Genomic DNA, 12,565 nt, shown 5'->3' with positions numbered 1-12,565 from the left:
ATTCTTTGTTTTAGTAACATGTTTAAGTATAGGTAAAATAATAGAATGTAATATATTTGTTAAGCATGAATAGAAAGTAAACCTATTACAAAATTTCGAAAACTAACTCAGATGGTCTAAAATGCAACATCAAAGTGATCATTTGGTGATGTTACCTGTTAGTGGATATTTAAGTCTAACTCTAATGTCTGTCATCGTAACAAAAGTGTCTCTATAACAACGCTACCACAAATTCACACAATTTTATCATAGGACATAACTGACCCCCAGGTTATAGACTAGACATTTAATTTTAAGTCAATTTAGTTGCCCGAAATTCATTGGCAGAGGGTACGCGTTTACAAATCAAAGCAACGAAAACCGGAATTCAAAGAGGACGTTTCAAACTTCCGCAAATATAAAGCATCTTGAATTTTATTTTGGTGCACCTCTTCGTAACTTCCAAAACTAAAAAAGGGAAAAATAGCCCATCATTACCAATGGGAATCAAGAAATTTTGAACATGTTATAAATAATGTGCCCCAAAATGATTTGATGAAATTAAATCAACCCAAACTATTGCACCAAGCCCCTCTGCTTGAAAACGTCTAGCATGGCAGCTCCAATTTTGGCGGGGGATTCCACGACTGTCACCCCAGCTTCTCTGAGGGTTTTAATTTTGTCTTGTGCAGTGCCCTTGCCGCCCGACACAATAGCTATTTGTCATAGAAATGAAACACAGAATAAATTAAAAGGTGATACTGCTTAACGGTTCCACTAAACATGTAATTTCCCATGCTAATTTCACTTTCAAAATGTAATGATATTTTTAACGAGACCTAGAGACGATTAATCACTCGAGGACCATTCAACCTACATGGTTATCATGCTGCCACTCGTGACATATCAAACACAGTTTTTCGAACAAGTGAAACAGAAAGAAGGTTACTATCAACAAAAACAGTTGCTTGCATACCAAACTAACAAATGCCACATTATCTAACAATTAGATCTACTTTCCATCAGTTAGAACCAAAAAATTGGGATTTCAAATTGAAATTTAGATAGAATAAAAGTAGCGTGAGAATTACAATTTTAATATTTGAATTATACAATATGTGTGTATTTAAATTGGATAATTAGCCATCTCTTTGATTTGCATTCCAGAACTATCGCAGGCCCCAAGGTGATTAAAAGAGTGGACAAAACTCCCAATTAGTTCACAAAATACTATCTACCGCTCACGGCATAAAGCTAATGGAAACACTCAAAAAATACAATAAAAAGTTACAATACAATTTTAGTCAGCATTATTTGATTATTTGAAAATACCAACCCAAACTACAAACTGAAAAATTGGAAACCAAATGAGCAAGAAACAAAACATGTCCAAAAAGCTTGTCGCCTAATCATGATGAGTAAAGCAACATGCCAGAATGATATTTTCTCTCAGAAGCTATCAATTCCAAAAATGAAATCTTACCTCCAGCATGACCCATTCGACGGCCAGGAGGGGCAGTCAAACCAGCAATAAATGCAACAACAGGCTTCTCAGTGCCGCTTTCCTGTTCAGCCATTCATAAAATCAATTTAAAAACTCACAAATAGCCCTTTAGACAAAAAAGATAACAAGGAGCACGTTTTACTGCTTTCTCTATAAAATGGGGTATTTAACATAAATATCACCAAGTAACTACTAGTAAGTAATAACCATTTAACATCTTGTCACCCAAAATAGGAGATTCACATCTACCAAGATAAGAATTTGAGCTTTTTTTAATAAGCAAATTTGATTTTTTTTTTCTTTACATAGAAATGGTACATGGAATCAATGCATATCCTCTAATGATCTCTTTGCCCAGGTGTAGCTTTATCCATCCATGTACAGTTAAATATTTTTAATATGCTCCATCATCTCGACTTACATTGTCCACAATATATGATCAAATAAATAATTTTATACCTAATGACAGTTGAATTGATTGAGGGTCGGGTCCCTTCCCCACAAGACAGACAAAGTTATTTTGATTTATAGGATACAGATAAGTACTAAAAGAAATGAATCTATGCATCAGTAACAGTTAAAAAGGAACCTTAATTAGTGCAGCAGCATCCTCTTCCGCAGTTCCTCCTATCTCTCCTATAAGAATTATACCTGACTTGCACAAACAAAGAGTAACGATAAATTACAATGTCCCATTAACCTTACTAGAACACTTGATAGGAAAATAAACTATGGATGGACAGAAGACAAAAGTAGTTTATAAACAGAACACACGTTAATATTTTGACAAGATAAATTATGACAAAATACCTTCTGTTTGAGGATCAGCTAGAAACTTCCTAAGGCAGTCAACGAAGTTTGTTCCATTAAAGGGGTCTCCTCCTATACCCACACAAGTGGATTGTCCAAGGCCAACAGCAGTTGTTTGGAAAACCTGAATAGTTAAGAACAAATATATGGTTTATCCACCGGTAATAAAAGGAAATTCAATTTTCAAATGGTAGTAAATCCCAGGCACAATTATATTACTCAGTAATAGACAAGCATCATTTTTTTCATTATCTAAATGCTACACAATTAAAATTTGAAAAGATGTTTGAAAGGTTGGAATTTCTTCAAACTCGTCATAATGACAGTAAAATGTTCCAGAGAAAATAAGCAAGTTGCTTATTATGCCAAACACACCTGAGGGAAATAATCAAGACATGAATTATAATAACATCACAAGTGGAACAAAAGATTCACAGAACGCAGTCAGTGAAAAGTAGAATAATAGACAGAAATTATTCTAGTACAATGGTTCTATATTTTTTATATGTCACCAACACATCATTATTCATCAGCAGGGGTGCATCAATTTATAGTTTTTATTCTAATCACCATACATACAGCATAATCAATATCCCACACTGTTGCAATAAAAGAAATACTCTCCCTGCATGAAAACAAATACTCACTGCTTCATACGTCAAGGTACCAGAACGAGAGACAATTCCTATGCGACCGGGCTTGTGAATATATCCTGGCATGATTCCAATTTTACATTCCCCAGGCTTGATAATACCAGGGCAGTTTGGTCCTATCAGACGAGTCTTGGACTGCCTGTTAAGTGCTGCCTTAACTCGCACCTGCAATAGAAAAAAATATCAACTACAGTCATTATACTCAACTCAGCAGCATTGATCCAAAAGTAAAGTACACAAGGCATTTCAAACTAGCCCATTGTTGGATCTGATTTGTCTAAAGCAAGCAACTCACATTAAAGGGTAAGGTATGTAATCTCAACATGTTCGAATAAACTTCTCCATGAAAACTTGAGAGAAAATAATATAAAACAAAAATGAAATAAACTTCTAAAAGACGAAATCAGTCTATGCATAAGTTAAAACCAGTTTCTAGAAAAACTAAAATGAAAGAACTTCTATATATTAGTTTATATGTAGACACTAATTTTAACTTAGGAGACAGACTATATACCAAAATCAAAAGGCAATCACGATCACGAAAACACAAACCTTAAAGTGCAATGTTTATTTCACAAATTGCAAATTATGAATTCAGAATTTGCGAGAAACGACTTACCATGTCGTGTTGAGGAATGCCCTCGGTGATGCAGACGACAAGATCCAGCTCAGCCTCCATGGCTTCCATGATGGCGGCGGCAGCGAACGGCGGAGGAACGTAGATGACGGAGGCGTTGGCCTTGGTTTCCGCCTTCGCTTCAGCGACAGTGTTGAAGACGGGAAGGCCCAGGTGTTCGGTTCCACCCTTCTTAGGAGTTACACCACCAACCTGTCGTGTCAGTAGTTAGGGTTAGCAGACGCAAAAAGTGTGCATACGATGGCGGATTAACGAGAAAATAATGAAAAAACGAATGGATCGAAATCGAAATCGAAATGGAGAGAGAGAAAGGGAACCATGTTGGTGCCGTATTCGATGGCTTGTTCGGTGTGAAAGGTGCCGTTCTTGCCGGTGATGCCTTGGCAGATCACGCGTGTGCTCTTGTCGACGAACACAGCCGGCGTGGCCGCCGAGAATTGGCGGAGGCCATGGCGGCGCGAGGCGATAGAGGACAGCAATCTGGTGACGGCTTGTCTTCCCATTTTTGTCTCTGTATTTTGAGTGGAGAATGTGAATTCCTGTACTACTATTGCTGCTGTTTCACAGATCAAAACCCAATGCCCCCAAATACCTCCCTCCTTCTTGGACTTTTTACTTTAAAAAAGGAAAACACAATATTATTTAAAATGAAAAAACGTTAAATACAATGCCTTTATTCCTTAGTTTTTTTTTATGAAAGATTGTTCTATTTTTTTTTTCTTTTTATTTCTCCATTTTAAATTTTCAAAATTGACATAATTTTTTTCAATTATATATTTATTTTCATTTATATTATCCTTTAAAGTTTTCTTAACATTAATTAGAGAGAAAAATAAAAGAAATATAATTAGTAACTTATTTAAATTTACATTGAGAATAAAATAATTAAATTAAGTTTTTTTAGTAGTTTTGGTGAATAAAACTTATAATCACCAATACAATGATAATATGATTAGGATCTTATTTTACTTTATGTAAGTAAATTATAGTATCTTTTTAAAATCTTCTTATGGTTTTTGTTTTAATATAGTATTTTAAGACATATATTTTATTAATTTTTAATTCACATGTTAATTTCTCAAAATTTAAAATGTAAATTCCGTTTTTAATAAAGAATTTTAAATTTCATATCAGAGTGTATTCTAATAGGTCTCCCGTAATAATTCGATCTTAAACATGAAATTCTTATTATAATTTTCGGTATTTTTTATATTGCAATTTTTTTCTTTTTTATTATCAATATCATAATAAAAATAATTTATAATTTAATCTCGAGTAAATTAAAAATGACGACATTCTTAAAAATGCACTCCAGAATATTTCTTTTTAATTGAGAGAAAATTATTAAAAAAAAACTTTGTATCTTTGTATATTTCACTTATTATTGAATAAATTTATCTAGCAAGTTTTTATTAAATTTTAATCACCCATAATCAATAATAAAAACCCTACCATCGGCATTCTTTTAATAAATAATTTATATAGTTATAGCATCAAAGATTTGTTACACGCATGGCAAAAAATATCTGCAGTTACACAGTATACTCACTTATTAATCAAGTGAAGATGAATAGCAGGTATCACAAACTGAAATTATTCAAAATACTATTAATAGCATATAAAAAAAGTTAAGCATGAATCTTGCTGTGAGTAGTTAATAGGCTGAACTCAATGTCAAATACGTGTTATACTTAATTTTTGGCACAGACTAAATAGACTAAGACAGAGTCTTTGAATACTTATAGACCATGTATGTAGACTATAATATATAAACGTCTTATTTTCCAATAAAACATTGTTTTCATATTAATGTTTGTTTAAAATTTTATATTTGAAAGAATACTCCCAGATACTTACAGAGATCTGTTAGTATTTACAAAATTCGAAACTAAACCTTTTCAATAACCATGCAAGCACTAACAGGTACAGAAAATTACTACATGTATCCATTGTTATCCTTATTTTCACACAATAAAAATGTACTTACAATTACAAAATCACTTGTAAGCTCACTCCAATTTTGTAATGGGAGAGAAGGACTCGTTCTGTTTTTCTTTTCTTTTCTTTTTCTCTAAAGAATTTTGATTTGCATTGATAAACGTAAAAGCATGCCAAAACTAACGAAAAAAAAAAGTTCTAATTTGTACTCCGTTTAAATTACAACATTGCGCATTGGCTGAAGGGCGTTGCAGTCTGATTATGTGTTGCTAAAAAGATAAACAGGTGATGGAAAATTACTTGTCCTTGAACTCTACATTTTTTATTTCCATCACCATCAAACTAAAGGTCGATGGAAAAATACGAATAGCAAAAGTACAATTGACTTACTTCAGTTACAATTAGAATAAAATTGAATCAGAAATGTTATTTTTTTTCATTTTTTTTCTGATACATCACAATGAATTCGAATCAATCAGTAGGATCATATAAATCCCAATGAATTTCTTACAGGTAAAGATCATAAAGAAGAGGGGGTGTAGGATCTTATATTGTGTAAAGTGAAATACTTAGGTGTCATCATTGACCTGAATGGAGATCTGTATTTGAAATTTAAGGCTCCAGAAAACAGAAGGTTAGGGGAGGAACCAAGTTAGGTGTGCAACATAAGTTACCCTGGCGTGGCATAGTAATAATCAGCCAAACGTCATGGTGTTTCTATTATATCATTTTCACAGAACTTCCATGATCCATCGTCTTGCCTCTTCATAGCATACTTGACTTTGTAAGAGCTGCAATCAATCAATGAAAAAAGATAAGTTAATAAACAAATTATTAACACTATGCAGTGCTTACCAAGGAAAACAAATATCAGAAACATATAGTCAGGCAGTTGGGCATGTTACAGATAATAGTTAGGGTTCTTTTGCCGAGAACCGTCAATGAGTTCAGCTGCTTCCTCTAAGAGAGCTTCTATTTCTGCCATGTCAGCTCCATTTCCATCTGATAGAATGTCAGCTCGAATGATGGATAACTTGAGCAAAAGAAATCTCCAGTAACAGGATCTTTCTTTTGCAGCAGTGGCCAAACCGTTCCACTGTCAAGGATAACAACACGAATTAATTCTTTTCTTGAGTTACATGACTTTGTATTTCTTGAGTTACATGACTTTGTATTCGTTATAATTCCATTCTATTATTATATTTACAAACTACCAAATACATGTCACGCGTGTCATAAGCAATCAAGAAAATATACGGGTGGGGCTTGATGATTTTACAGTGAAGTAGTTCACTGAATGCCGAGATGAATTATTGAACAATACCAAGTTGAAATGGCACTTGACCACATCAAAAAGAGGTTAAAGCCACATCATGAGCTACCTGAGCAAGCATTGATTCGTCAAGAACTTGAGCTAGGGAACTAACTTCATGGCTAGGTCCCAAAGCTTCAGCTTTGATTGTTTGCCATTGCCTAACAATGGTTTCTGCTTCTTCCACAGGCATTGGCCTTCTGGAAATATTAATAGAAGACGAGGTACTGGTCGTACGTAAATCATGATTTCGAGCACCTGGTTGCTGCAACAAATGTATCTTAAACATCAAAAGGATCCTCTTCAGTTTGTTGGCCACAGTACTTTGCCTAATATAAGCTGGGCCTACAGGGTTGTCAGCTGAATCTGCAGCCCAATTAATGTTATCATTTGCTTTAGTAAAAGCCGAATGAGAACCAATAAGAGTCTTGCTTACGCCAATTCCTGACAACTTAATGGAAGCAAATGCAATACAACCCAATACAGTAAAGTATGTTATTCTTCCAAATATGTGTCCTTGAGGGAAGTAACCATGCCAAATTCCTGAACTCCGATGACTACCAAGGTTCCTTTTCACTTGAACTGGTGGCTCTATAGGATTGCTTACATTTTCATTTCTACCTGATAGCAATGAACTCCGCAAATCAGTAGGAGTCAGCTGCTTGACAGCAAACCCTACAGTAGGAGAAGAGCTCATGTATGAGCGAGATTCCTCAACATCTCTTCGTTCCAAGGAACCAGATGAGGATAGAGGTCTATGACATATAGTGGGCAACATTTGTTGAGCTCCTCCTTTAGAATTCTTGCTTCCAGAAAATTTCTGCTGAGCATTAAAGAAATGGCCCTACAGAAATGTTCATCAATAAACATTAATTTTCAAAATCAAAGTGAGAAACTAGTTGTTGCCTACTATAACTGATCTCACCAAAGCTGGAGAACAATCTTTAGTATCCGGAAATAATGCAAGAACTGAATCCTTCAGCCAAATTTCCTGCACAAGGTCAGCAAGGGGTCTGATATAAGAAATTAAAAAAAGCCTGAGATTTTATCAGTCTCAAGATGAAAAATATAACGCAAGACTTGGAGCATTAAAGATAAGCTGCTATGTCACGTAGAAACTTAACAACATCCATAAAGACTGTTCTATCGCCAAAAACACAAGTATTTTCTGTCAAAAGGAGTTTCTTCTAAGTCAAAAAATAAATACCTAAATGAGTATATCAGTCCGCCATTTGAATTCTAGGATAAACATTATATGAGCATAAATTGCTCCAAAATACAATACTCTTTGAAATCCAAGTCATAGTTAACATGTCCGAACAGCAACAAAAACAATAATAAACATGGTAACAAGAAAAATACCAATGATGGGTTTACGGCAGAAGCATCCATTATTGCCTTCCCCAAGACTGAATTATTTTTGGGATTTGAGTTTAACTCAAGTTGTTTAAGCTTTTCAACCACCTCAGCCTCCGTGCACTAGAATTTAAGACAAAAGTAGAGACAAATAATGCTGCAGATACTACAAGGACAAATTGGAAAGGGAGGAAAAAATAATTGCTGCTGGAAACCAAGATTCAAAATGTACCTGACCAAGTAGGAATAAGCAAAAAGATTCCTCGAATTTCAGATCAATACCCTCTGAAGCTATCAAACATTCACATATTCCTTTTGCTTTGTTAATCTGCATAAATATTTAACAGTTCAACATAAACAATTAGTATCAAGATGAAATTCAGAAAGACACTGTTTGAAAATGTATGCCATGAAAACAGTATTTATGAAATATGAACTATAACGGGAGGTATTATATGCCTACAAGATTCAGAGAGGGTATTACCAACTCTTTCTGCTTGCTGGAAAACCCAATTGCCATATGAGCTTTAAAAACTCTATAAAAACAATTAGAATCTATTACTGCCTTTAGATTCTGTGATTCAATCGTCTTCTTATTCTTTCGCATCACAGCTAAGTTATCCCAAGGAAGAAGATCAACAATCTCTTTAGCCAGCAAACTGTCAAATGCTTGGCACAGAAAGGAAGGCCAGTCCTGTACTTGGCATGAAGCTTCAACATCAAGACCCTGCCTGAGCAATTCACGCAAAGCTGAAATTGCACCTCGTCTTCTATCAACATGTTCAGGAGCCTGTGGCATGCTCAGTAGTTCCAAGGTGCAAGCTGGCGCAAGCTCTTCAAGAGATTCTTCAATCTAGAAACCATGACAAGCATCCTCAGGATTGTGTTCCATGCCTAATATAGAGACATGATGTGATAATTCAAACAGAAAAGTAGTTTGATGTTTCAGGGGTGGTTTCGATTGTTTCAGAAAAGAAAATCATTTTGTTTTTCAAAATATCTCAGCAAGCAGCCAAAATGTGACTCTTCTTCAAAATTAAGTTGAACCACCAATGCTACGGAATGGTATATTGGCCAGTAAAAAGTGTATGAAGTGCTGACACAAAGGAAGGAGAATGAAATTAAAATAGAATTTATAGAGTAATAAAGTCGCTAAAAACAAATAAGTACGCGAGTTCCTAAATATTTATATCATTGTATTCTCTGATTGTGCCTAGGTTGGCCATTTACAAAGTTGACCAGAAGTCTACTTTTAAAGTTTCTTCAATTATAGTAAGCAATAACAACGTAATGTTGAAATGCAAATAATCGTTTTCACTAAATATGTGCACTGAATAATTCTCAGAAAACTCACATACAGAAATAAAAGTTAGGAGTGACATTTTTTTTCCTTTGTTGACTTTAATGATCTTTATTCTTTTCTGTTGAATGAAGGGGGTAGGTTTTATAACCCAATCTTTCGCTCATAAAATGTTGACTTAAAAATATTTAGTGAATAAAGACTACTAAAAAAACTACCTGATATAGCAGTGTCATTTTCGAAAGAGATGGTTTACTTCTTAGAAGACACTGGGCACGAGCAAGAGCTTCGAAACCTTGAGATACTTTTTTCTTCTCAAAGCCAATCTTCGCAACTGCACACTTCAAGAAAGCACCAATGGTAAAGAAAGGGTAAATACTGCAACAAATTCAGGGAGTAATTATTCAACCTATCTGTCCACATGTCTTACCTCAGCCAGCGCCATAGAAAGAATCATATCATCAGTATATGGCTTGGCATTTTGGTGCTGAAGATTTGTCTGTCCTATCTCTAGCACAAGCTTTGATTCTCCAACCTAAATAACAGGAATATAAAAGTAATGGTCATAAGCCGTGCAAGTGAACCATTGGAACAAGAAAAACCAAAGAAGAACTATTCGCATGCCAGGGGTACCTCTTGAAGAAGGCAAAGAGCACCAGGCAACCAAGACCATGGAATTCGAAGTGAGGACTTAGGGGGAATCTTTTCCCTCAGGTTGCCAGCATATTCTGGCTCAAAAAGAAGCTTATCCCTAACATCCATCAGAAGATCCTGCAAAGCAAAATTAGACAAGAGCAACAACCAACATTCGGTACAGTTAATTTATTGGTATGCATGTCAAAGGCCAAATTTCGCACAAATTTACAATCAGCTGATCACAGAGCATAACTGGTCCACACCTGACGAGCTGCAACAACATCAACTGTGTAACCTTCATCAATTTCTGCATTTTTCAAACCCATAACTGCCTTAACTATTTCATCTTTCTCTGCCCGATCAGGAACACCAATGAGCTGCAAGATGACATAACTAGGTGATCAATGGTGAAGTATAAATCTTAAGAAAAATGAAACAAAAATAGGACCGGATTTTTCTATGCAAAAAAGATAGCCTAATATTTATCACTCTAGTAGTAAGCCTGAAATTATAAAAACTCATCCTAGCTGCTGAAAATTTCCAATCCAACCCCCAACACCTTCACTAAATGGAAAACAAAAATACAGTTACCCACCACTTCCAATGTAGCATAACTGCAGATAAGCTAAGCTCCGCACGCAAGTCTAACAATAAGTGCGTTTGGATAACCGCCAAAATTTATTCTAGTCCCAAAAATCATATCCAAAAATTGAAAAAGCAGAGAGAATTATTTGTTGCTTTGACTTTCATTGTGGAATCAGATCAATTATGAAAGAATTGAATCTAATATAAATTCCCATTGCAATTCACGCATCAAACCGATAAATGGATTAGTGGTTTACTTATCGTCATCCTCTACTGAGAACTTGAAAACATTTGCAGTTTCAGAAAACATTTTTATTCATAATTTTAATTTTCATACATAATTACAAAAATGTTACGCTGCCGGTACTTTATTTAACATTTTAAAATACTTGCATTAAAAAATTGCATTCATGTATCGTTAAACAGAATAAATATTATTAAAATATACAACATTTTCTAAATGGAAACCCACAACCAGATTCTTCCTTGACCTTACAAATATCTTCGTCAAGTGAAATTTTAACAAATTAAAAAAAAAAGGAAAAACAAAAGGCACACAAAACGACAAACGCAGTGAGCTCTATCACCTGGTAGCACGAAACAGGAATTTCAATTCCAACGCTGAATTTCGTCTGCGCATTGTCGGCAACGCGAGTATCAGCCGACTTCAACTTCCTCCTCTCGAGCAAAACATCGTTCTTCCCCGCACGCGACGAAACGCAAAACGACGCCGAATTCACTTCGCTGTGAGAACCGGCTAGCGAAACCTTGTAGTCACAAAAACCGATGCGAGCAATGCCGCGGAGAGAGGGAGCGATCGCAGCCGCGTAAGTGAACGCCATGAGCTCACACTCATTCCCTGACCTGAAACCCTAAGCAGCGAAAAGCGCTTAAATCAGCTTCCGCGACGCGCGTTGTTCCCATCGAATTGGAACTCAGAGGAACGCATTGCGCGAGGTGGAATCGACGGTTTAGGAATGGAACTGGTAGAGAAACAGAAAACGTGAGAACGAAGTGATGAGTGTGGAAAACGTTGGAAAAAAGAAGGGAGCGAAAATGCAACGGAAAATGAAGAGAAAAAAAAATGAAAATTAGGAATATTTTCAGGGAAATTATAACATGAAAATTTAGAACATAAATGTGTTAAGTGGAAATTTCTGGTGTTTCTCAAAGATATATCACCGATTGAGCTATATTTGTGGGATTTAATTTAACCTAATGCTTCTGACATGCTCTTTTGAACATAAATAACACGATAATGTCTTATCCTCCATTAATTATATATTAATTATTAATTATTAGTTATATGTATAAATAAATATATCACATTGAACTTAATTATTCTTAGTTTAATGTTGCAATATTTTAATTAAAAAAGTATAAAGTATGCTTCGTTTCTTTTTATATTTTAAAGAAAGCAATAAATAAATTACTGCTTAAAAAAAATTACTTCTTCATATGAATTACTAATTACTAATGTGAAAGCAATATTTAAACATGCTATTTTACTAATAATTGATAATTATTTACACCTATAAAACTATGCAAGGGGTTCATAATATAATTCAAGAGATTTGGGCGTTTTAATTATTGATTAAAAAATATTTCAAGAAATTAGTCTCAACATTTGTGTAGTTCTAATAGTCTTTTTACGTAAAATAAAAGTACTAATAGTCTTAAAAAATGAAATAAAGAAGATATAGGAGTGATAGATAGGAGTAGTTTCCAATTTAAATATAATAAGCTCAAACATTATTATGATCAAAGTTTACATATATAAAAAAAAGACGTTAATTATTTCCAAATTTTGTAGAAAGCGTAATTTTGGTAACGTTGTAGTTTGATAATAACTTCT

General features: G+C 34.5%; 2 protein-coding genes across 3 annotated transcripts; both read right to left on the bottom strand.

Moving 5' to 3' along the window:
• Nucleotides 1-387: 387 nt before the first annotated feature.
• On the bottom strand, nt 388-4,190 carry LOC108343805 (succinate--CoA ligase [ADP-forming] subunit alpha, mitochondrial). Its single transcript, XM_017582195.2, has 7 exons — nt 3,901-4,190; nt 3,566-3,775; nt 2,941-3,111; nt 2,294-2,417; nt 2,073-2,134; nt 1,463-1,544; nt 388-695 (listed from the first exon to the last, which is right to left on the bottom strand). The coding sequence occupies exons 1-7, from the start codon at nt 4,084-4,086 to the stop codon at nt 556-558; spliced, it is 975 nt and encodes a 324-aa protein (XP_017437684.1). The 5' UTR covers nt 4,087-4,190; the 3' UTR covers nt 388-555.
• A 1,631-nt stretch (nt 4,191-5,821) lies between these two features.
• On the bottom strand, nt 5,822-11,924 carry LOC108345980 (plastid division protein CDP1, chloroplastic). 2 transcript variants are annotated; one of them, XM_017584863.2, is made up of 12 exons: nt 11,298-11,924; nt 10,389-10,502; nt 10,123-10,260; nt 9,920-10,024; nt 9,708-9,830; nt 8,674-9,042; nt 8,422-8,517; nt 8,196-8,312; nt 7,759-7,824; nt 6,904-7,677; nt 6,427-6,617; nt 5,822-6,312 (listed from the first exon to the last, which is right to left on the bottom strand). In XM_017584863.2, exons 1-12 carry the CDS (start codon nt 11,550-11,552, stop codon nt 6,228-6,230), a joined length of 2,433 nt encoding a protein of 810 aa, XP_017440352.1. In that variant the 5' UTR covers nt 11,553-11,924; the 3' UTR covers nt 5,822-6,227. The 2 variants fall into 2 exon arrangements, with proteins under 2 accessions (XP_017440352.1, XP_052722968.1); XM_052867008.1 differs by lacking the exon at nt 11,298-11,924 and adding an exon at nt 10,721-10,874.
• Between the last annotated feature and the right edge of the window lie 641 nt (nt 11,925-12,565).

Source organism: Vigna angularis, chromosome 8 (genome assembly GCF_016808095.1).
Source record: "Vigna angularis cultivar LongXiaoDou No.4 chromosome 8, ASM1680809v1, whole genome shotgun sequence".
NCBI lineage: Eukaryota > Viridiplantae > Streptophyta > Magnoliopsida > Fabales > Fabaceae > Vigna > Vigna angularis.
Note: the sequence above shows the minus strand (reverse complement) of the source record. Positions and strands in the feature narration are given on the sequence as shown.